Source organism: Brassica oleracea, chromosome C9 (genome assembly GCF_000695525.1).
Source record: "Brassica oleracea var. oleracea cultivar TO1000 chromosome C9, BOL, whole genome shotgun sequence".
Lineage (NCBI taxonomy): Eukaryota > Viridiplantae > Streptophyta > Magnoliopsida > Brassicales > Brassicaceae > Brassica > Brassica oleracea.
Genome location: NC_027756.1, coordinates 2,245,290 through 2,268,592, shown reverse-complemented (window position 1 = coordinate 2,268,592; position 23,303 = coordinate 2,245,290). Strand labels below are relative to the sequence as shown.

The 23,303-nt window shown below is 34.1% G+C and overlaps 4 protein-coding genes and 1 pseudogene across 5 annotated transcripts; 2 read left to right on the top strand and 3 right to left on the bottom strand.

Annotated features, from left to right (window-relative positions):
• Nucleotides 1–69: 69 nt before the first annotated feature.
• LOC106316771 (pectinesterase 31-like) lies at nucleotides 70–1,952 on the bottom strand. Its single transcript, XM_013754642.1, has 6 exons — nucleotides 1,626–1,952; nucleotides 1,452–1,556; nucleotides 1,276–1,353; nucleotides 786–973; nucleotides 524–697; nucleotides 70–443 (listed from the first exon to the last, which is right to left on the bottom strand). The coding sequence occupies exons 1-6, from the start codon at nucleotides 1,884–1,886 to the stop codon at nucleotides 281–283; spliced, it is 969 nt and encodes a 322-aa protein (XP_013610096.1). The 5' UTR covers nucleotides 1,887–1,952; the 3' UTR covers nucleotides 70–280.
• Nucleotides 1,953–2,722: 770 nt separating this feature from the next.
• Nucleotides 2,723–3,952, top strand: LOC106317201 (uncharacterized protein At5g39570-like). Its single transcript, XM_013755049.1, has 2 exons — nucleotides 2,723–3,152; nucleotides 3,449–3,952. Exons 1-2 carry the CDS (start codon nucleotides 2,778–2,780, stop codon nucleotides 3,797–3,799), a joined length of 726 nt encoding a protein of 241 aa, XP_013610503.1. The 5' UTR covers nucleotides 2,723–2,777; the 3' UTR covers nucleotides 3,800–3,952.
• Nucleotides 3,953–4,384: 432 nt separating this feature from the next.
• Nucleotides 4,385–5,763, bottom strand: LOC106314092 (annotated as a pseudogene).
• Nucleotides 5,764–6,262: 499 nt separating this feature from the next.
• Nucleotides 6,263–9,948, top strand: LOC106316736 (phosphate transporter PHO1 homolog 9-like). The gene is made up of 13 exons (XM_013754614.1): nucleotides 6,263–6,985; nucleotides 7,128–7,395; nucleotides 7,465–7,513; nucleotides 7,585–7,656; nucleotides 7,729–7,858; nucleotides 7,926–8,046; nucleotides 8,125–8,383; nucleotides 8,461–8,565; nucleotides 8,638–8,682; nucleotides 8,767–8,919; nucleotides 9,253–9,531; nucleotides 9,622–9,761; nucleotides 9,829–9,948. The coding sequence occupies exons 1-13, from the start codon at nucleotides 6,307–6,309 to the stop codon at nucleotides 9,923–9,925; spliced, it is 2,397 nt and encodes a 798-aa protein (XP_013610068.1). The 5' UTR covers nucleotides 6,263–6,306; the 3' UTR covers nucleotides 9,926–9,948.
• Nucleotides 9,949–12,422: 2,474 nt separating this feature from the next.
• Nucleotides 12,423–13,976, bottom strand: LOC106315933 (NAC domain-containing protein 59-like). Of its 2 annotated transcripts, XM_013753778.1 has the most exons (4): nucleotides 13,606–13,974; nucleotides 13,248–13,525; nucleotides 12,723–13,009; nucleotides 12,424–12,612 (listed from the first exon to the last, which is right to left on the bottom strand). In XM_013753778.1, the coding sequence occupies exons 1-4, from the start codon at nucleotides 13,802–13,804 to the stop codon at nucleotides 12,525–12,527; spliced, it is 852 nt and encodes a 283-aa protein (XP_013609232.1). In that variant the 5' UTR covers nucleotides 13,805–13,974; the 3' UTR covers nucleotides 12,424–12,524. The 2 variants fall into 2 exon arrangements, with proteins under 2 accessions (XP_013609231.1, XP_013609232.1); XM_013753777.1 differs by having other exon boundaries at nucleotides 12,423–13,009; nucleotides 13,606–13,976.
• Nucleotides 13,977–23,303: the final 9,327 nt, after the last annotated feature.

Sequence of the window (23,303 nt, the reverse complement as noted above, 5' to 3'; positions counted from 1 at the left end):
TGTTCTTGTTAACCTTCTAACAGAGAGTAATATTGAATTTTTGGCTTCTGTTTTGGCTTACAGTAGATTCTATAAAATCCTTTGTTATTCTACGCCTTGGTGTCAATTTTTCAAGTACTATTAGATATACATACTGAACATATTGCCTTTATACTTATACAGCTATAAGGAGGCAACTTATACTTTGTATATATAAACAGAATCACATGTACATTCACATTAACTTAATGAAGAAAACAGTTTTAATTTCTTGAGCTTTCTTATCCCTAATATGTAACTCTTACGCCGAGCAAGGTGTCCGGCCTCCCGTTCTCGGACACAACCAAGGCCGGTCCTGATCCGGATCCACAAAACAATAATGTAAAAACTGTCCAACTTCTTCATCCATCAGTTCTCTCCACCACGTAACCCGTTCAGACAAACAACTACCCGGACCAAAGCACCTGAGGTTTTTTACATCCACAATATCAAAAACTTTGTTTCTTACAACTTGTTACAAGTAAAGAGATCTCAGATGATGTACCTGTACTCATAAAAGCAAGCACTCTCCTCATTATCTTCGTTTCCCCAGTTATGCCAACCAACATTTCTGATACATGCATCCATGTAAGTGTACGCAAAGACCACTCTCCCAAATGGTCTCCATGGCCTTCCGAGGTACATGTACCCACTCTCACCATTGCCCGTGATCACACATCTGCAACAAGTATGTTAGAAGATGAGTTTCCTTGGGAGAATGTCCGAAGGCATAAAAAAATAACTAATCCTTGATATAAATAAAAGACCTTAGGAATACGTAACCAGTAGATTCCTGAGGCGATTTTCGGCTCTGTGCTGTTATATAACCCGGAGATTTGCAGTGGATATGGCAGTGTTCCAAGAGTGCGGTGCTGTTTCCAAATATGAAATCCACGCTTCCCTCAATGTAGCAGTCTTTCAAATATTGTTTCCTACTATGCAAATACAAAGTATCCTGCATTTCAACGTTTGCCATTAGCCATGGGTGGTCCTGGGCATAACGAAGTGAAATACTAGATAGTACCTCCAAATTTTTAAAAAAGATTTACACTAAAAAAAGGATCCTAAATTTGTGAATTATTTTTTTTGTTAAAATCTTACTAAAATGTCTATGGCCCCCCAACATTTGCCATCAGCTAAATGATGCGTGGTGTTTGATTATATACCACGCATCTAAAATCTAAACAAGTACATCAATTCCAGTATATAGTGAAACACTGTTGTGAAACATATTCATTTGACGTTATAAAAGCGAACCTGCCAGCTGAGAAACCGACAGTTATAAAAGGCACAACGGTCTGCACTGACTCTTACCGCAACAGCTTGCCCTGATCCCTATATATAACAAGTACAAGGGTCAATATATAAATCATAAGATTTGTAGGATTCTCTCGTTACTATGTGAAAAATAGGTAGAGACTTTAGACATTTACCTGAGGAGAAGAGTTCTCAAAAGTAATATTCTCTGCAATAAAGTCATCTCCTTCGACAATAACAGTCCCGGACGCAAACGTTCCCTTCCCGATGACTCTAGCCTCCTGCAAACAAGCCAACCAATCAGATGACCTGCCAACGTTTTCAGCAAAAAAAAGGTTTCCCTCAAAAACCTGGTGATGCTCATTCTTGGAAGCCGTATTGTTCCAAGTAAGAACGGTTGTTTCCGGGAAGATTCCGGCTAAAGTGATGAAGTTTTTCTTCTTGGCCACGTACACCGGCTGTCGGTAAATCCCCGGTGAGAGACAGATCACAGTCCGACACGTGTTTCCAATAGGAACAGAGTCAACTGCGTCCTGAACAGAGCAGTAGTCGCCGGAACCATCCTGCGCAACCGTCACCGTTCGACTCGTCGCCATTCTCTCCAAACTCATCTTTCTTCTCTATCTAGTGACAGGAACCTAGTAGTAACAGAATCTTGGTGGGGCTGTTCGAAAGGAAGATGCTTTAAACTCGGTTAATAGGTTTCGTATTGTTCAACCAATCATACCATCCGTGTGCTGTTCTGTTTAGTTCTTCGTATTTTTCTCGTGATCAGGTTAGATATTTTTATTTTGAAATTCACCCTTTAGGTTTCAGTTATTTGCAAATGCACTCCGTAGTTCGTGAAGGGGGACTCTTTAACCCAATTGAACAAAATTAATGTTTCAAAAGTTATTTAGTATGTCATTTAATATAAGTTTACTAATGTCAATTTGAAAAACTTATCGATAGTTTTAGTTGATATATTTTGAACAAATTTTAATAATCACAAAAACATTTCATAAAAAGAAAATACGAAAAATATTCAATAAAAATAAAAACATATTTATTAATAATAAATCGATCGAATATAAATAAAATAATTGTAAAAATATATTTATCATCTTAAATCTGTAACCCTAAAACTAGATCATAATCTCCAAACCATAACCATAAATCTTAAATCTTATAGATATATTTATCTTTAATTTTTTGTTAAATCTTATTTTGTAATTTTAAATGCAAAAACTTGTTTTTGTGGTAAAATATTATTTCTTGTAATAAGATTCAAGATCGTCGGTCAGGGTAATCCAGTATGTTTTCGGTTCGACCGGATATGCCACATCGTTAATTTTGACTTAGACAACAAAGATAAAAGCCACGTGGCAGAATTGACTTGGCGACGTAGTGATCGCCATGTAATCAGGAGGGAAACAAACTGAGCAACAACGTGAGAGATAGAGAGAGAGATCACAACAGAATCAACCAGAGGAGGAGGAGCAAGAGAAGGAGACTCTATAACGATGCCGTACTACACCAAAGACGACGCTGACGTGGATGACTTCGACGAGTACGATCCAACACCGTATAGCGGAGGCTATGACATCACCGTGACGTACGGCCGCTCACTCCCGCCGTCCGAAGAGAATTGTTACCCTCTCTCGTCTCTCTCCGGTGACGCCTTTGAGTACCAGAGGCCCGTGTTCTCTTCCAGCCACGAGCCTTCTGCTTATGACAACCAGGCTCTCAACACTGAGTACAGTAGCTATGCCCGACCCAAAACCAAGCATGGATCTGGATACGGTGGAAGAAAGGAGAACGAGGGAGATTACAAGAAATCAAGTCGCAATGATGATGATGATGTTGATAAGAAAGAGAGCCAAGACCACAAAAAATACGTAAGTTTGATCCTTTTTGATTAGTTAGTGGTTTAATTTCTTCGTTTTGCATGTAGATTTTGTGGAAGAAAAAATGTTTGAAAAATGGATATACATGGAATGTATAATATTTTAGTGATATATATATATATATATATTTTTTTTTTTTATTCATTGATCTTGGTCTCATAGAACATTCTTCTAACGTTTCTTGCCTCACATCTGAATGATTTTCACATTTTTTTATTGGAGGGGTAACTAATATCTTGGATGAATTTGAAGAACCTCTGGCTTTGATCGTTATTTAAATGTTGCAGAGTGGCAAGAACACTGATGATGAGAAGAGCAAGACGAAGGAGAAGAACAAGGATAAAAAGAAAGATGACGATGATTATGAGAAGAAGAAAAAGGACAAGAAACAATACAAGGACCATCATGATGATGAGTATGATGAGAAAAAGAAGAAGAAGGACCATTATGACAATGATGATGAGAAAAAGAAGAAGGATCATTATGACAATGATGATGAGAAGAAGAAGAAAGACTATCGTGATGGTTATGATGAAAAGAAGAAGAAGAAGGACCATCATGACAGTGATGATGAGAAGAGTAAGAAGAAGAAGGATCACTACAAACACAACAAGGGACATCGTGAATACGATGACTAAATAACCTTCTTGCTCCGGGATTACATCTCTTTAAGTGTCTATCGCTGATTAAGAAACCAACGCACACTTTTTTTTTTAGTTTTTGGCAACTGTTATTTTGTTTATTGTTTCGAAATTGTGCTACCTTCTTTAAGACTTCAAGAAGCCATGATATTATATGCATTATACGTTCTCTAGTGATGATGTCTTTTGGTTTAACCAATCCGGCTATATTATATTACTTTCTGTCCTGTTAATGACCTACAAGAGGATTTTATGCATTTAGAGTTGTCTAGTGATGGTGATGATTTCTATTATGCCCCCGTTTAGGCGTCCGGCTAGGCACGAGAGATTTGTCTATCCCATGTGAGCAGGTAGTGCATTTTAAAACACTGTTAACCATTAGAGAAAGAAAAAAAGATGATACACAAGACTTTTAATCAGTACGACTTTGGGATAACCAGAATGTGTAATGTTTAATTCTCAAAATCCTTTGACTAAAAAAAGTTCTCAAAATCCAAGATAAAGAAAGTGATTTTTTACTAAAAAGAAACTAAAACCGAGAACACAAAAATCTGATAAAAGTAAGATAAACAACTTGTCTGATTAGAGAAGCTTCTTCCTTTCCAAGAATGACTTGAGATGCCATAGTTGTAGACCAGCGACCGACAGCGTAAACACGAATGACAGTAAACTTAGAGCCGCCATTCTCGAGTTTGTCGATCGATTTAGCTCCTGCATTTCCCGTTCCCTGTCACAGTTCATATTAGCGATTACGAACTCATCATACTGGTTTTGTTTTCCTAAAATGGATCGTGTAAATCGAATACTCAATAATTTTATAACCTATATCTAATTAAAATGTATGTTAGATGAGTAGCGGAATGATGAAATAGACAAATAATCAAATATTTATAGAATTTTTTTTTAAAAAAAGGCTTAAATATTTATAGAATTTCAAAAAAGAAATCATAGAAAATTACTTGATACTTTTTTTTGGGCCAGAAGACGTTTAGGTTTTTCTATCTATATTTGATCACATTTATGTGTAAATATAAAATTTGATGAATGTCTGAAGTGGTATATATAGTGAAATTGTGTGTTTCCAAATTAAACGTAAAATCCTAAAAAGGTAAACAATTCATCACAAAATACTCTTATCATCAACAAATGTACAGGCCAACAATCAAATAAAATTATGACTAAAACAAAAGAAGAGATAATGAAGAAGAAGAAGAAATAACATTTTAGGTTAAAATTCGATTGCTTAATTGTACCTCTCCCGGAGTTCAAACATTTCGTCGTGTATAGATTCCGTCACGTCTAGTAGTTTCCTCACCTCCACCTCCAGCATCTGAGCATAAACATCATCTTACTAAAATTAAATTACACAGAGAAATACGGTGATCGACATGCGCTTAGTAACGGAGAAAAACTAATTAGCTAGGTTTTAATATATATGGTTTGGCACACAAACAAAAAGCAAGGTCTAGATATATAGTTTGTACGTTGATCTGGCCTCTCTTGGCGATGGTGGTCCAATCTTTAGCCTCCACGCCACTTTTCCACTCGAAATCAACTGCGAACTTGGCCGGAGGTCTAAAACCGGGAGACACAAAACACGTTGTGTAATCGCCGCTTTCCATCGCCGTAAACACGAATTTTCCAGACTCCACATTTTCTGCATGATGCTGACTGTGCCCTTTAGGCGACGTCACCTTATACATACATTTTATACGTAAACAATGAGTCTTTTTTGTTAAGGTTAAAACTTTTCCGGTTTAGTTACTGATCCGGTTTTAACAATATTGAATCATAGATTATAATTTATAACTAAAGCTTACAGTAACATAGATTTTGTGGGAAGCAGGAAGATGGAGAGCTTCGTTGGGATTGACGATGGAGTAATTTCCTACAGTCATATAATTTATTTTGATGTCGTCGGAGATGCATTTGGTAATATTTAAGTGGATTTCTCAACGCAAATTTTACTAGTAATATTTATTTTTCATAGTATAGATATCTATTTGCAAATTATAATTTGGAGAACTAGGATCGATAGTTATCAAACGTTTATATGGGATCTGAAGCCTGAATTTTTGAATACTCCAAAATTAAGGAATTTAATGTGTTATGGATTTACAACTTTTTTGCAATCTATTCCGATATATATATATATATAGACTTTTATATCTAAAGATAACTTCTGACAAATAAATTTTCACACATGACATGTAAAACCAAATAATTAGATACATTAAAAGGTGTTACAAAATAGATATATTAAAAAGTGGTGTACATACATACAAAGATAGTCAGACACACTCGAATGTGACGTTAGTGAAACTCGATCTAGTTCCAGTTCTTACACAAACAATTTTTTATAGAAAAAATAGAGATTGTCAAGAGAAAAACAAAGAAAGGATTAACAACCAAAAACAAGAACTTCTTGTTGTTGTTTCCGCTAGGTTTTTTCCCAGGAGAATCCAATCTTTACGGGAAAAATAAACCAGATCCAGGGGTAGAAGATGAAGTTTGGAAAAGAATACGAGACGCAGATGATCCAAGAATGGCGAGAAGCTTACATGGATTACCGTTCTCTCAAAGCCATCGTCAAACAGATCCTCCGTCACCACCAAAAAAAACAACAACAACAACGTCCACCTCCTCTTCCTTCTCAACAAAACGGAGAGACCGCACCGTCGCTCCAACCCAACGGCGGCGTAAACCAAGTCGGAGAGGAAACCGGTCCAACAGGGTTATCAAGAACCATATCTCTCTACCGCGCATTTAGCGGTCTGACCAACCGATCCAGAGGCTCCCCGAAGAAATCACACAAACAAAACAATCCTCTAAGCAGCAAACGCCACCACCATTACCATCTCTTCGACGACGACGAGGATCAAGTCATTCTCATCAACGAAGACAAGACGGGAACCTACACGACGACGTTTCTATGCTCAGCTGAGGAAGGAGGAGATATGGACGTTCAGTTTTTCAGGCGGCTTGATGGAGAGTTCAACAAGGTGTTGAGATTCTATAAGCAGAAAGTGGAGAGTGTTATGGAGGAAGCAGATGAGCTTAGTAGACAACTAAACGTTTTGATCGCTCTTAGGGTTAAAGTTGAGAATCCAAACATTGTTTTTCCCAACATTAGTGCTGTCTCTAGTGCTAGTTCTTCTCCACATTCAACCCCTAGGACTCCAGGTTTAGCTCTATCTCTCATCAAAATAACAGTTTTATATTAAGGGTTTCTAGATACGTGGCATTTTACTGGTGCACAGAGATTTAAGTCACAGAGATTTAAGTCACTTCCATAATCAACTTTTGTGAATGTTTTGATGTGTAGCCACTTCACCACTGCAAGTGATCAAAGAAGTGGAACAAAAGGAACACAAGAAAGACAAGAAAGTCTACAAACCTGCTCCAGTGGAAATATTGGATCATATAAAGATCAAGATCGAAGCGGAAACTCCATTGCAAACTCTTAAAAGCATGATCATGGGTCTCACAAGCCAGCAAAACTTCAGCAAAGTTGAGCTTAAGGGAGCTGAGGAGCTTATGAGCCGCGCTTTTGTTGAGTTCTACCAGAAACTTAGGTTCCTAAAGAGTTATTGGTAAGAATTGTTATTCTTTAGATCTTCCCAAAAACTATGTATTCTCATCATCTCTCTCTGTGTTTACAGCTTCTTGAATCAGTTGGCATTTTCAAAGATATTAAAGAAGTATGACAAGGTTTGTAACCTCCTAACCTAAGCATCTGTTATTGCTTTGATTTGATATTTTATTTTTGTAATGTTTCACAGACTACTTCGAGGAATACATCGAAGCCTTATCTAAACACAGTGGACCATTCTTATTTAGGCAGCTGCGATGAGGTTATTACAAGAACCAACCAACCCCTCTTGCATGTTACATTAAAACCAGACTTAGTCTTCTAACACTTTCAGGTCTCGAGGCTCATGTCAAGAGTGGAAGCCACGTTTATTAAACATTTCGCCAATGGAAATCACCGAGACGGGATGAAATCTTTAAGGCCTAAAACTAAGAGGGAGAAACACAGAGTCACATACTGCCTCGGTACTCAAAAATCTTTAAGGTTTATTTCTTTCTAGTAGACTAAAACATATCATCTACATGTCTACAGGCTTCTTGTCTGGTTGCGCTGCGGCTCTCGCAATTTCAATAGCCGTTGTTGTACATATAAGAGGCATAGCAAAAAGCGAAGGCAGACATCAGTACATGGAGAACATCTTCCCTCTTTACAGGTTCGTTTCGTTTTAAACGTTACATTCATCATTTTGCGAGTTCAAGTCCGCATTTATTGTAACGCCTTTTATCCGCAGCTTGTTGGGGTTCGTTGCGGTTCATCTGTTTATGTTTGCAGGAAACATATACTTTTGGGGTAGATATAGAGTAAACTACCCGTTTATCTTTGGTTTTGAGCATGGGACCGATCTAGGTTATAGAGAAGTTCTTCTGGTTGGCGCTGGTCTAGCTGTTCTAACATTCGGAGGAGTACTCTCTAATCTCGACATGGAAATGGATCCAAGAACCAAAAGTTTTAGTGTCATCACGGAGCTAGTTCCTTTAGCTCTTCTCTTCGTAAGTTCTTGATCATTGATATCAATGTACATCCACGTTGTTAGCTGTGAAATGTTCTTTTTGGCTTATGATCTCAGTGCTTGTTGACGGTCTCTTTCTGTCCATTCGATATAATATATCGGGCAAGCCGATATTTCTTCATCGGATCCGTCATCCGCTGTGTTCTAAGCCCGCTCTATAAGGTAACGTGCGGTCCAAGTAATCTCTGTAGTGTGCTGTTCCACGGAGCTTATGAGTTTGTTGTATATTGCTAGGTTATTCTCCCGGACTTCTTTCTCGCAGATCAATTAACGAGCCAGGTAACGAGTTGGTTGGTTTTAGGATCCGGTTATCAAGTTTGTGTGTTTCTTTAGAATATCATTGATTAGGTTTTGGTTTGGCAGGTGCAAGCATTTAGAAGCTTATTGTTTTATGTTTGCTATTATGGATGGGCCGGAGATTTCAAGAAACGAACACATGAATGCTATGAGAGTGACATTTATAAAAAACTCTACCTTGTCGTTGCCATAGTTCCTTACTGGTTCCGCTTTGCTCAGGTACTAGATCTATATACGTTACATGAAAAGGAATGTTTGTATATGTTATGAAAGACCGATCAGACGTCTTTCCCTGGACTAGAGTTATATTAGAGCTACATGTTCGTCACCAGATGAAAATTCCTTTAATATGGATATTATCCGATTTAAACCTAAACCCTCATAAATTTATTTTTTGGAATGCTACTTTTCAAAATATCTCATCATCATAAGTGGAGTTGGACACTATTTATATATTAGATTTTTTTGTCTAATATTTTGGTACTTGGATTGCCTATTTATCTTAACATATTTTCAAAATGTTCAAAACTATGTTTTTTTTTTTGGTTGCAGTGTGTAAGGAGGTTGGTAGAGGAGAGAGACAAAAATCAGGGCCTAAACGCGCTAAAGTATCTCTCGACTATATTGGCGGTTGCGACTAGGACAATCTTCGAGATGCAGAAAGGGAGGTACTTGCTTACTGTGGCTGTAGCCACGTCGACCATTGCCACATTGTTCAATACATACTGGGACATTTTCATGGATTGGGGTCTCATGAACCCCAACTCCAAAAACCCTTGGCTTCGTGACAAACTCTTAATCCCTCACAAAAGCACATACTTCATTGTCATGGTAATTAAAACCAAACACAGAAGCTTTTCTTTTTCGTGGAATGTTACAACTTATTAACTGTTGGACTGAGATGTTGTAAATTAAATGAAGGTGGTGAATGTGGTGCTGAGGCTGGCTTGGATGCAGACGGTTCTTGGGATTAGAGAAGCTCCATTTTTGCACAAAAGAGCTTTGGTTGCTGTTGTTGCCATCTTAGAGATTATTCGTCGTGGCATTTGGAACTTTTTCAGGTTCAAATTTTACTTTTAAATCAAGAAAGATGAATTTTTATGTTATAGCTTGGTGTGTTGCAATCAGGTTGGAGAATGAGCATTTGAACAATGTGGGGAAGTACAGAGCCTTCAAGTCTGTACCTTTGCCTTTTCAAGAAGCTGGAGGAAACAAGAGCATGTAAACTATACATATAATTTCTCCCAAAACCAAAAACAAATAGCAGCTGAATTTGATTAATTATTTTATTGTATCGTATGAAAATTGAATCTTCCTAATTTTCATAAATTAATTTTGGCTTTTTAGTTTGTTAATGTGGAATTAACAGATATGTACACAAAAATATATAAAAGGTTAATAATATAAACATATCACCAGACAAAATTCAAAATGTAGATGAACTGGACTTCTTCCCCATTTTTAATATTTAATGAAATATATAAGATGTGATTAGGTTCTGCATCTGTGAAGATATTGTGCTTGTAATCTTTATACATGTATTAAGTATTATGTGAAATGTGAACCTTGCTCTTCAAGTATGTATTGGTGCTTGTCCTCTTGTCATGTTAAAGAGGGAAAGAGAATCATGGAGCCGTGTCTAAATACAGAGTACATTTGGTAAGTTATTGTACATGGTAAGAGAATCAATCTTCACAGGCTAGTTCTTTTTTTTACAAAATGTTACAAGTTTCTTTCAATATCTTTCTATAACCTAAAGTCCTAGAGTCTACAACCTAGAGCAAAGCCAGAACACTATAACTTACCAAAAAAAAATTAAGAAACTTTGGGTTAGATTTTCCACAAAATTATGACCCCACAAATACATATACGTATATATATATATATATATACACATATATGTGTGTTTAGGACCTAGAGGTGCTCTAAACCCCTAAAATACCCTATAATTGTTTTCCCCATATATACACCCCAATTTTGATATGTTACACTTTCCAAATTCAGAAATTCCAAAAGCAATCCATCTCAACCGGAGCTGCTGAACCAGAAATATCGTGACCGTGCCAAGAACTCGCGGTTAATTCGTTCTCCGATGTACTGAAATCCTGGAGATCTTTCTTAAACGGTGTTTCTTCACTGTCACGCAACATCTTCAATATCGAAGAATTATCTTGCATAAACACAGGATCAGAGTGTAGTATAGAACCAATGTTCGGTATCAACAAGTGAGTCGATGAAGAACCAAACATGGTAAAGTTACATTCATCTCTTGACTCGGAGAGGTGACTCTTGTCCTCGGTTGTTTGGTCGGAGAAGCATGGCACGTGAGACAACGACCAGGCGAGACATTTTCGCGGCACTGGTGGATCGCATAAGACAACACTCACATAGTTGGACAACGAGATTCCTCTCCGGAGCGGGGAAGTTGGTGCTACTCAAATCAGTCCTAGCAGCTATGCCGACTTACGCCATGTCTTGTTTCAAACTTCCCATGTCCTTGTGCAAACAAATCCAATCTATCCTTACTAGGTTTGGTGGGATGCTTCCCCTAGTGTAAAAAAGATGAGTTGGATTGCGTGGGACCTTGATCTTATTAGAAGTAACCTCCCCCAATACGAGGAAGCAATCCGGAGACTGATTCCCAGTACCCTTGGAATGCAAGATGAGAGAGTGTGGCTGCCCAATGCCTCAGGCGTGTACTCCACGAAATCAGGCTATGCTATAGCAAAACTCTGCAATGAAGATCAATCTGACCTAGCTTTCAATTGGAACAAGTGTATTTGGCAGATAGAAGCATCACCAAAGATTAAACATTTTCTTTGGAAGGCCAACAACAAAGCGCTCCCTGTGGGTTCAGTCTTGGTACACAGAGGAATTGATGCTGCCGCTACTTGCAAACGATGTGGCGAATTGGAAACTGAACTTCACGTGTTACTACACTGTCCTTTTGCTGACCAGGTGTGGGAACTACTCCTGTGCATCAATAAACCGAACCCACATGGAGTCTCATCTGTCTCAGAACTACTTGATCAATGCCGGAAGATGATATCTCTTCCCCCTCTTGGCCTTGGAAGCACGCCACTATATCCCTGGATCCTATGGATTCTGTGGACCAATAGGAACAAACTCCTTTTTGAAAACAGAATCTTTACTGAGAAAGACTCTGTTCTTAAAGCTATTCAAGATGCAAGAGCTTGGAGAGCTGCTCAGACGATGGTCACAAAACCTCATGTACCACAATATGTGGTTTCATCTAACGTTAAACAAGCTGTTAATTCTTATACTTGGTCTTCATTCTCAGATGCAGCTTGGGATTCTTCAACAGGCAACTGCGGCCTCGGATGGCAACTCCGAGACGCTGAAGGAACCAGTGCAGAGTCTTCTTCATCTCACCGGCGCTTTGTCACCTCGGCCCTTGTAGCTGAGGCACTTGCGGTTAAAGCTGTGGTTAACGCTGCAGTCTCGTCACACGTCAGCAGTCTCATTGTTTACTCTGACTCAAAAGCTCTTATCCTGCTCCTGAACTCACAAGGACAAGATGTGGCTTTGAAAGGCATCCTACATGACATCCATCAGTTGGCTCAGTCTTTCACCTCTATCTCCTTTAAGTTTATTCCGCGTTTAGCAAATGCTCATGCTGATTCATTGGCTAAATCAGCTTTGTACTACCTACGATCAAACCTCCTTGGGAATGAGTAACTACGTTTCAATATAAGTTTAATTTGATCAAAAAAAAAAAACCCTATAATTGTTTTCCCCATATATACACCCCAATTTTGATATGTTACACTTTCCAAATTCAGAAATTCCAAAAGCAATCCATCTCAACCGGAGCTGCTGAACCAGAAATATCGTGACCGTGCCAAGAACTCGCGGTTAATTCGTTCTCCGATGTACTGAAATCCTGGAGATCTTTCTTAAACGGTGTTTCTTCACTGTCACGCAACATCTTCAATATCGAAGAATTATCTTGCATAAACACAGGATCAGAGTGTAGTATAGAACCAATGTTCGGTATCAACAAGTGAGTCGATGAAGAACCAAACATGGTAAAGTTACATTCATCTCTTGACTCGGAGAGGTGACTCTTGTCCTCGGTTGTTTGGTCGGAGAAGCATGGCACGTGAGACAACGACCAGGCGAAAGTGTCTCCTCCTCCGCTCTTGAGGTATGGAGAAGAATCCATCAGGGGAGGTAAACCGACCGGTTCAAATTGGTTGATCCCTGAACCGAGCTTCATTAAACTGGAGATATGCATCTTCTTACCATCTGCTTGTTTCTGGAAAATTCTACTAATAACCCATTCGTTCTGCATTCACAAACAACAACACACTCATATATCAAATCCAACTTCACAACAAAAGAAAAAAAAATTACACACCAGTATGCAAAATAACGTTTAAATTTGCAGTATGGTGACAAAACCATAAAGAAGAGATGTTTTTGCATGTAACATACGTAACAAACTATTATGTAAGATAGCGGTCACTTAAGCAACAAGTGTGATGTGTATCAAAGGTCAGTTACTGCAACTATTACATTGTTACCTTAGCAGTTTTATGATTATTGTCGATTGCATATTTGCCTTCTAGGCGATATTCATGCATGACCCAATTGGTTTTTACTCCTTTAGGAGCTCTTCCTTTGTAGAAAACCAAAGTTTTCTTCATACCAACAAGAGATTTTTCTTTGAAGATCTCTTTGTCTTTGCCTGTAGCTTTCCAATAACCGGCCTTAGTAGCCCGGTTCGTCCTTAAACCGGTCGGGTATTTCCGATCTCTTAAGCAGAAGAAGTACCACTCTTTTTCCTCAATCTTAGCCTTCCCTGTTCCACCATGAAAATAGAGTGGTTAAAGGAAAAAAACATAGAAATATACAGAAAGTAGAAAAAATAACTAAACTTACATGGTATGTCCCATGGTTCAACCTTATTGAGATCAACTTCACCAATGGCTATAGCGGAGAAGAAGGTGTTTAGAACCTTTGGTCTCAGATAGTAACTTATGAGTTCTTCATCTGTTGGGTGAAATCTAAAGCCAGGTGGTAAATCAGTCTGCTCCGAATCTTTTGTTATCTCCCCGGTTCTTGATACCTCGCTATCCATTTCCTTCAGAAATGATCCAAGGTGAAGCTATTCTTTATTGGTGTTAAAGACGAAACAAGAAGATATAGAAAGAGTTCTTGATGTGAAAGAAGAGGAAGAACTTAATTTTTTTTGTAAGAGAGAAGAGAAGTTGGTTTGACCAGGCAAGCTCTTTTTTTTTCGAAACAGAGCAGCCAAGCTCTTATAGTAGTTTATATCAAACGAATAACCAAAAACTAATATACTTTTTATCCACCAATAATTAGTCACTATTTGGTATCAAATTATTATTTTCTAAAACTATTTTAATTAGTATGATTATTCGAATGAAACTATACGCAGAAGAGAGAAACAAATATTGTACCAAAAAGTTATATAATATAGAAATATCAGTTATATGTTAATACAAGTCTATAATTGTAGACCCAACCCAACTATAACATAGCTCCAAAAAAATCTTATAAATTAGATTTTGGTTTGATCCTATATTTAGTTTTCCTAACAGTGAGATAGAGGAGAGTATAACCACCATTAACCGGAGTGTTTACCCCAGTGTTTAACCATTTAAAAAATAAAAATAAAAAAATAGGAAAAAGTAAGCAGCAGCGCTTGAACAAACACAGTAAACGTCGGTTGTTCCCACTGTTTGCAGGTTCCACTGACACGTGGCGGTCCGCGATTGATTCATTTTTAAATTATTTTTTTTTAAATCAGACAAAAACCAAAAATAAAAAAAAATAAAAAAAATTAAGCACTCCGTCTGGAGTGCTAGGGTTAATTATGTTTTTTTCTTTTTTTTTTTTTTGTTCAAAAGGTTAATTATGCTCTAAGATGCGTAGAACGATAGGAACCTTAAGATGGCTAATTATGAAGATATTTTGTTTTATTAATATATAATTAAATCTTTCCTTTTTAGAAACTTTAATACATAATCTCAAAGTAGCTTTCAGTTTGACCAAGAACAGTTCACCGGTGGCTTCCCAATTCTATTCTTGATGCGATAAGAACAATCTTATCACATCTCACATCACGGATGACGCTTTTGTCCATTCTTTAAACTAACTATCAAACTTTTAAACAATATTATGATATATATGTTCGTTATTTTAATGGAAATAATATATCTTAATTAGTTGAATAATTCAGTAATTTTAATTAAATGAATAACATGGATGATGCACCAGGTTTTAATCAATGGAATTCAAAGAATAATAGGATGTATAGATTACCAAAAAAAAAGGTTGTATAAACCCTTAGTGAAGCCTTTGTCAATGTGACCTCTTTATATTATCGCGATGCATGTTTACATATTATCTATGGAAAAATAATGCCAAAGCAAATGCTGCAGATCCCTTTCCTTTTTTTTTTATGAAATATAGAAATAAACAATTGTATTTTTTTTTTGAACCCGTACCCCTCAAAATCACGTGGCGGTTTTGTCTCTATAGTCTATAAACGGCAAGAGTTTCAACCTTAATTTTCTTCCGATCAAAAAAAAAAAAAAAATTCTTCCGATCAAACGGTTTGGTATTTACTGTAGACGGTCAACGTCATAAATAGAAGATGAAAGCCAGAGAAGACACGTGATTAGATAGATCTCAGAGGTCTTCAAAAGGTTTAGCACTACGAAGCGGCTTACTAATGGATATTATGTCATGCAAAGACATGGTTCTGTTTTATTGTTTGTGTTTGTGTTAGGCGACCCGATTTTATCTAACTACTCCCTCCGTTTAGTAAAAGTTACCTATTCCTCCGTTTCAAAATAATGTATTTTTTAGAGTTTTCACACTTACTAAGAAAACAATTAAAATTTAAACAATAAATGCATTATTTTTCGTGTTTAGCTATTTCCTATGAATTTAAACCAATAAAAGTTTAGTAAATACAATTAATGTTTTTAAAATTTACAATTTGTCATTATAACATACATTGAAAATTTAAAATATGGACTTTTAGAAATAATTTTTTTTTCTAAAACATGAATCATTCTGAAACGGAAGAAGTATTATAAAGAAAAATTTTATTTCAAAAAATCTATTTTTTTTGCATTTTCAATGCATGTTTTATTAATTAATTGTAAATTTCAAAAAAATTAATTGCACTTATTGGATTTTTATTGGGTTAAAATTATGGAAAAAAGATAATCACAAAAAATTATGCACATTTAACGCGTTTTATTAAAATGTATGACAAATCTAAAATATGTACTCCTAAATATAAGATGTTTAGGTAGAAACACACATATTAAGAAAACTACTTTTTTCTCTAGAAAATATCAATAAAATAATAAATTAATGATATTCAACCAATTACAAAATAAACTATTAAAATATGATTGAATATACAGTTTTTAATAAAGTAAAAGTTACCTAGTAAAATGAAAACATCTTATATATTGGAACATCAAAATTTTGTAGAACATCCTACGTTTAAGAACGGATGAAGTAATATTTTGAAACAGAGAGTAATTATCAATTTAATGCTTCCTTTCTCTAAGGTCTCAATTTAATATTTTAGGAGTATCGAAAATGGAGCTGGCACATGATAAAATATTGCAACCACTAAGGCTGTGAATGAGAAGTGTGGGAGAAGAGTAACGCATGGCTCGTGAAGCAGAGTGTCACCATTCACATGATTTTATTGCTAGTGTTTTTATAAATAAAATATTATAAATTAAAAAGAAAAAAACTGTAGCGGGACAACTTTTGGTCTGAACCGCAGTTTTGTCTCGCAGTTGAACTTTAAAAGAAGGAGATGAGGTGTTGTTTAGCTACTGTTTCAAACAGAATTATTTAAAATAAACGTTAGTTATCAAAAATACATTAGACTCATATATAATCACTAATATTTTGTCCATATAATATACAAAAATTGAAATGTAAATGATCTAGTTAACAAAATTAAGTAGCATAAATTTAAATGATAATTAATAATAATAAATATAACATTAATAATATAGCATAATTGAATATGATTTTGTAAAGTTTTTCAGATAATTAAAAGATTTTCATAAATTAAATAAAAAACTTCAGATTTAATATCATTGATATCTTAAAGATAGGTTTGCAGAGTCTTCATGAATCTATTTATGGTGATGACAAGAAAAACAAAATTCAGATATCTTAGTTTAATTTTGTCTAAAGAAAACTAGTACAATTATAATTTTTTAAAATAAAATAATTGGCTATAAATTTTAGTAATAGTATATTAACTTTCATATTTGAGATATATAAAATAATTTTTAAAAATTATATTAGTATCACTGATTTTTTAGTTTGTAAAATATAAAATATTATTGTTTTCACATATATTAAAAGCACATCAAATCACTATCATAAATATATTATTTCTACAATTTTTAATTTTCAAGATAATTCGTGAGTAATAACATATTAAATTTCATATATATAATATTTTTAAACTAATATATATGTATATATATATAAAATAATATTATTTTTAATGATTTTTTAGTCTATAAAATATAAATATATTATGTATCCCGCAGTTACACTAGTCATTATACATGTCACCATTCATATTTTGTTTTAAACCGCTTCTTTTAGACGAACCGCATTTGTCCTGCAGTATGCGTTTTTCTAATACAAACCACACTTAAACCGCACCACACTAACCAATCCGCTTGTCCCGCCCCGCTTAATCCGTTGTTACCATTCGAAACCTAAATAGGGTCATATATGGATCCAACAGATTATCCATACTTATTGGGCCTTGGCTCATTTAGATATACAAGCGGCAAGCCCATATTATTCGGAGGGTTTTTAGAGATATTTGTGATCCAATATATTTTTCTGAACAATCAATTGTCCAATCCAAGTCAATCGGTAGATATCCAAAAAAATTTAGATTTTTAAGCGGATAGCCAATTCGGTCAGGATAAATAAAACTAAAATTAAAAATAAATAAAAAATATTAAAATAATTTAAAATAATAATATTTTTATTATAAAAATAAAATTTTACTTTTTAAAATTCTAATAAGTAATACAATAAATTTAATAAATAAAAATTATTTTAGAACTTATATAAAATATATTATTTTATAAGTTATATATAATTTCTTAAAAATATATGTATATACATGCATATAACGGATCATATCAGATATCCATTCATAAAAATATTAGTATTTGTTATTTGTTACGCTTCTTACAGATATTGTATATTAGTATTTGTTTTGTTTTGTAGAGTTACAAATATCCAGATTTTTTTGTTCGAATCGAAACGAATAACTGATCGAATAAAAGAATTTACAGATGTTTTTCCTAACCCTGACTCTTCAACATGTTAGGTGACAATTAAGGTAAAAATAATTTTAAATGTGAAAACATGCAATAAACTAAATTATCATACATTTATTTTAAAGAGTTTAAAAGAAAAGGTTTGAAAAAATATAGCTTACATACATTAAATCTAAAAGTCGAAAGTGATAACGCAAGCCACTGCTATTCGCCTTACCATTCAATTTGCATGGAACCTAGAAAGTAGATTTTTTTAAAATGAGGTAACTTGTATATATAATTAATCATCACCACCTTCGATTACATGATCGAAATTTAACGCAACACATTAAGGATCGCGGCGAATGTCCGGGCCGTATTTTATATTCGATGGACTGATATTGGGCCACTTAAATATGAATTTTATTATTTTCATATGAACCCAGATTGATTTCGGAGTTGCAACTTCCAAGTTGGCGGAGCCATGCGGTGGGGAGGGGGTCAGTTGACCAACATGACTTCTACAAATAAATAATTTTAGCCTATGTACAAATGATTTTCGCTGTAACATTTGGTTACGATCTTTTACCTTGACCCCCATAACACTGGTTCGAACATTTAAAATAATCTCTTTTAAAGGAGAAGCAATTTTAAAACTTAATTTAAGAGTTTATTGGCAAAGAACGTGACGTGGCTTCACGAAAAGCTTTTATTTAGTAAAACGTTTAGGTGTCACGCAGAAAACGTTTCTCACCAAAACTGTAAATTTAATGCGTTCACACTAACATTCTTTTAAAGAACTTCATATCATTTATACTTTTTTCGACGGACACTTTTATGTGATAAACTTTCGGCTTCAAGTTTAATTAGTTACTAGATCTTGATCCGCTCCCCCGCGCGGATATTGGATTTAACTTGCGTTCAACGTAAATTTATAAACCATTTTTTATAAAATGTCCATTTATATTTTCGTGTTTTGTAAAATATATTTAGAGTAGAATATATTATATTATAATATAGATGTTTGATAATAATTTTTTTATCTGTACGTAATATTATATTTATAATTTTATAACTTGATGCAATTTGATGTAATTGTAATATTCATATATTAACCTATTGATTTTTTGTTTATTTATTTAAAAATGATTTAATTTTTTACAGTAGGTTTTTATGAATTATTATTAATTTTATGATATTTGGTTTTCTTGAAAATTGTATTGTAGCAGATTAATATATACTATATATTACAGTTTGTGTTTTTTTTCCAGCAAAAAGAAATAACAATTCATTGTAATTAATTAATTTAAATTTTTGATTTTAAGTGAAGTGACAGATTTGTAAATAAGAAAGAAATGCAATGGCTAAATGTGTAAATAAAACAAAATATTTAATCTACTATCTGTGTTTCCTAACAATTCTCATTTAATCTGCTATCCAAGTTTCCAAACGACAGAATCTGTAAATGAGAAATAAATACAGTGACTAAATATGTAAATAAAATAATTTGCTATCCTTGTTTCCAAACAACTTTCATTTAATCTACTATCTAAGTTTCCAAACAATACCAAAAGGTACTTCAGTTTTAATAATATAGATTTATCAATCGTCTCAATATAATCATAGCATCAATAAAGATTGCTTATTCCTATATATGCTTCTGTTAAAAACAGTAATCCATCTGATCTATCGCCATTAAATCGACAGATCCGTAGAGACGACAAAGTGATGAAACTTTAGTACGATGCCAAGTGTTAATGAAAGAACTCTTTTATCCATACTTGTTTTCATGCATTTAGCAGAGCACTCACGTTCTTGAGAACCGCCTTCCTGAAAGAGGACGTTGAAAATCTATATATAGATAAATGTGTCGTACTCGGTTTTGTTACTGCTCGATAAGGTGATCTCTGTTTCGAGGAGACTGAATCACTGTAAATCGTCTCGGCTTAGTGTATTAGTCTTCTCGAGTAAGCAATATAAGCATGTGAGTGTCACCACCTTCGCCGCCATGAGAGCTATGCATTAGACGACCTTGAAGATGAGAAGAAACTTCCGGGAACGAACCACCAGCAAGTTTCACGTACTTGTCGCATCTGGAACAACCTTTACGATTTACATGGTCAAATAACCTTCAATTTATTTTATTATGGAACTATGTTTTCTCAATTTAAAGGAGCTATACTTTTTTTTATTTCACACAATTATTGTTTTGCTTATAATATGTTATTGATCCATCATTTTTTCGAATTTATGTGTTAAACCCATAATTTCATAACTGCTATAACGTGATAGGCGAAATATAAAACTTCTTCTCAAACTTGCAAACACTATATATTAAATTTTAATATTTGTGAACTCATTATAAAAAGTTTTCAGCTTCACCCCTGATAACAATCATACATTTATTTCGAAGATATCCGACTATTTACAATGTTTAAGGATTAATCAGGATTTTGGTAGATAAGGTCTTAATTAATTTTAATCATACAAAATTATTTTCTTAAATAAAGTATGCTGATAAACTGAGCCACCGACATAATAGTTGAATTAGCGTCATGTCAAAGTCAATATATTTCAACCAGACAACCACCATGCTCCATCCATGTGAGAAGTGTTAGACAAAATTTGAGTATGGATTAAGACTTTAAAAAACAATATGATAACACTAAAACATATTTTTGTTTCAAAACAAAAAATAGTATTGATAGGGAAAATAACTAAAATAGTATTCATTAAAGATATAAAACCATATATACATGTATGTTTAAATGGTTAAAATTAAGGGTTTTTAGGGGGTATATATGAGTTTCGGAATAAAGATTTAGAATTTAAAGTATACATTCTAAAGTAATATTATTTTAAATAATTATTTTAAATTTTTTTTATTTATATTAAAAATATAATTCATTAAGGATAACTTAGTTTTAAATTTTTAATGAATGTTGTTTAGTCATTTTTCATTAAAGTCATTTTATGAGAGAGCTATTTTATGTGTTTTAGGAGAATTGTGCCTAAGATTACATTCGTATAATGGTAAAACATGCAAAAATATTCGCATGTCGTATATTACATGCTACTGTATACATGAATTAACTTTACAATTCTTAAACCCAGTCAGTACCATTCCACTGACTGTACTCGTCAGCAGTACCAATCTCACATTTTAAAAAAAATTGTAGTGCTATACGCTCAAAAAAAAAAACAGAATTGGTGCCATATTTTATTTTTACTAATTTAGTAACATATATATATAATGTACTATGCTTCCAATTCATCACATTTTCTATTGCTAATAGCATATAAATTTGAAACAAGTTTTCATACGAAAACTTGTAATGCTAATATTTATATAAATATAAATCTTTGTTTCATTTTACCCAAAAAAATAAATTTCTTCGTTACATGATTTTTCTTATTCATTCAGTCCACGTCCATCCGAATTTTCGTACACCACATTTTTCATAAACCGTTACAGCCTTTCTCTTGGTCATCTCCTAAATATCATTGTCAATATGTTTATGATTCTTCGGTCTATAGCACATTGTCAATCCTTTGCGGCATATTTCGTTTACCAACATATATACAAGTCATTTGGTCTTATACAAGTCATTCAAGTGATCACATATTCAAGTTACTCAAAACCACAAATCAAAGATTAAACTGACACCTTACTCAACTAACGGAGATGCTCGTAACCATATTTTAAATTAATTGGGTCCAAATTGACTACTTATCATCGTCTTTTACACGTTATATACTGAAAATGTTTTTATTAACTTTGGGATGATGGGGTCTCACTATATTAGAGAAACAAGTTACGAGTTTTGTCGGTAGACGTGACCACACGCACAATCATTCAGAAATTTTCTTTACCAATATCCAAAGTGTTACTTTCATCGATCTGCTTTATATTTAATACTTCCTCGATTGGCACATGTTTGATAATAAACGTATTTGCCCGAATTGAATTTATTTTATCTTCGAACTAAATTTTTAATTGAAAAGGAAATCACTATTAATTTTTTTGTGATTTCTATTTACGTTCTGAAAGGTATTTTAAAGTTTTGATAATTTTTACTGTAAAAGAATTTATTAGCTCAACATATTCGACTATTCGTGATTGGAAATAATTGCCTCACCGGCTATTTGGTATAAATTCCACCAAATATACTGTGTTGGTGATCACTAAAGTGTTTCTCATGCCTATGCTCAACCCAGATATGGACTCCTCTCTCGCAAGGTCTACTTCTCAGCAGCATACAATGGATTGAGATTCTTCCTTTCTTTTTTTTTTATAACACCAAAAAAAAGCTAAGAGATTCTTTCTAATCAGGGTTATCCAAATTGAAATAAGTACTTTTTGATAACTTTGTCTCATGGGGAGCAAAGCCCTTCTTAATCAAGCTAAGTGAAGACCCTTATCCAAGGAATCTCTTTCTTGGCATTTGTATTTGAGAGAGCTATCATCTACATCGTCTTAGCCGATTCAGACTCATACATTTGAACCTTGATCCTAAGATACACCTTCCAAGCTTTCCCTTATTACATATGGAGGCAGAAAAACGGCAAAAGCATGGCGAATTACATTCATTTACGTATCGGCTAATAAAACTCATCGACGAACCCATAAGAAACAGGTTCAGTACCATTCCACTGACTGTACTCGTCAGCAGTACCAATCTCACATTTAAAAAAAAATTGTAGTGCTATACGCTCAAATAAAAATTTGTGCTTTTATTCTTCATATAGTTCTTATAATACTTTACACAGAACTAAAATCATCGAATGAAACTCGTGATGTCCTAACCTTTACCTATGCTCCAGACCAGGCATGCTGAGATGCTCGTCAGAAGAGAGACTAGTCACTTGGCTTCAAACTCACAATGAAACTATGACTAATGTAATTTAGATCTCATAATCTTATCAAATAAAACGTGCATTTCATGTAATAAGAATTTTTTAGATGAATAAATTTAACATTAAATTAAAAATAACTAAACCAAAACATTGTAGTGAGAATTTTTGAATTATATAATAAACCAACAAATAAAATCTTTCAACCAGTTAAACACGTTAGCTTGCTTTTACAAGAAAAATATTTATAAATATCTTAAGCTATCAATAAAACATGTTTTTATTCCATAAATAGCATACAAAAAGAAAAATTATCAAACTTGTATTTATTAGTGGATATGAAAATACAGATACCAGTAAGGTTAAGTAGTTAAAATTTAAGATTTAGATTTTTGGAATGAAGATTTCGGATCTAGAATTTATGAT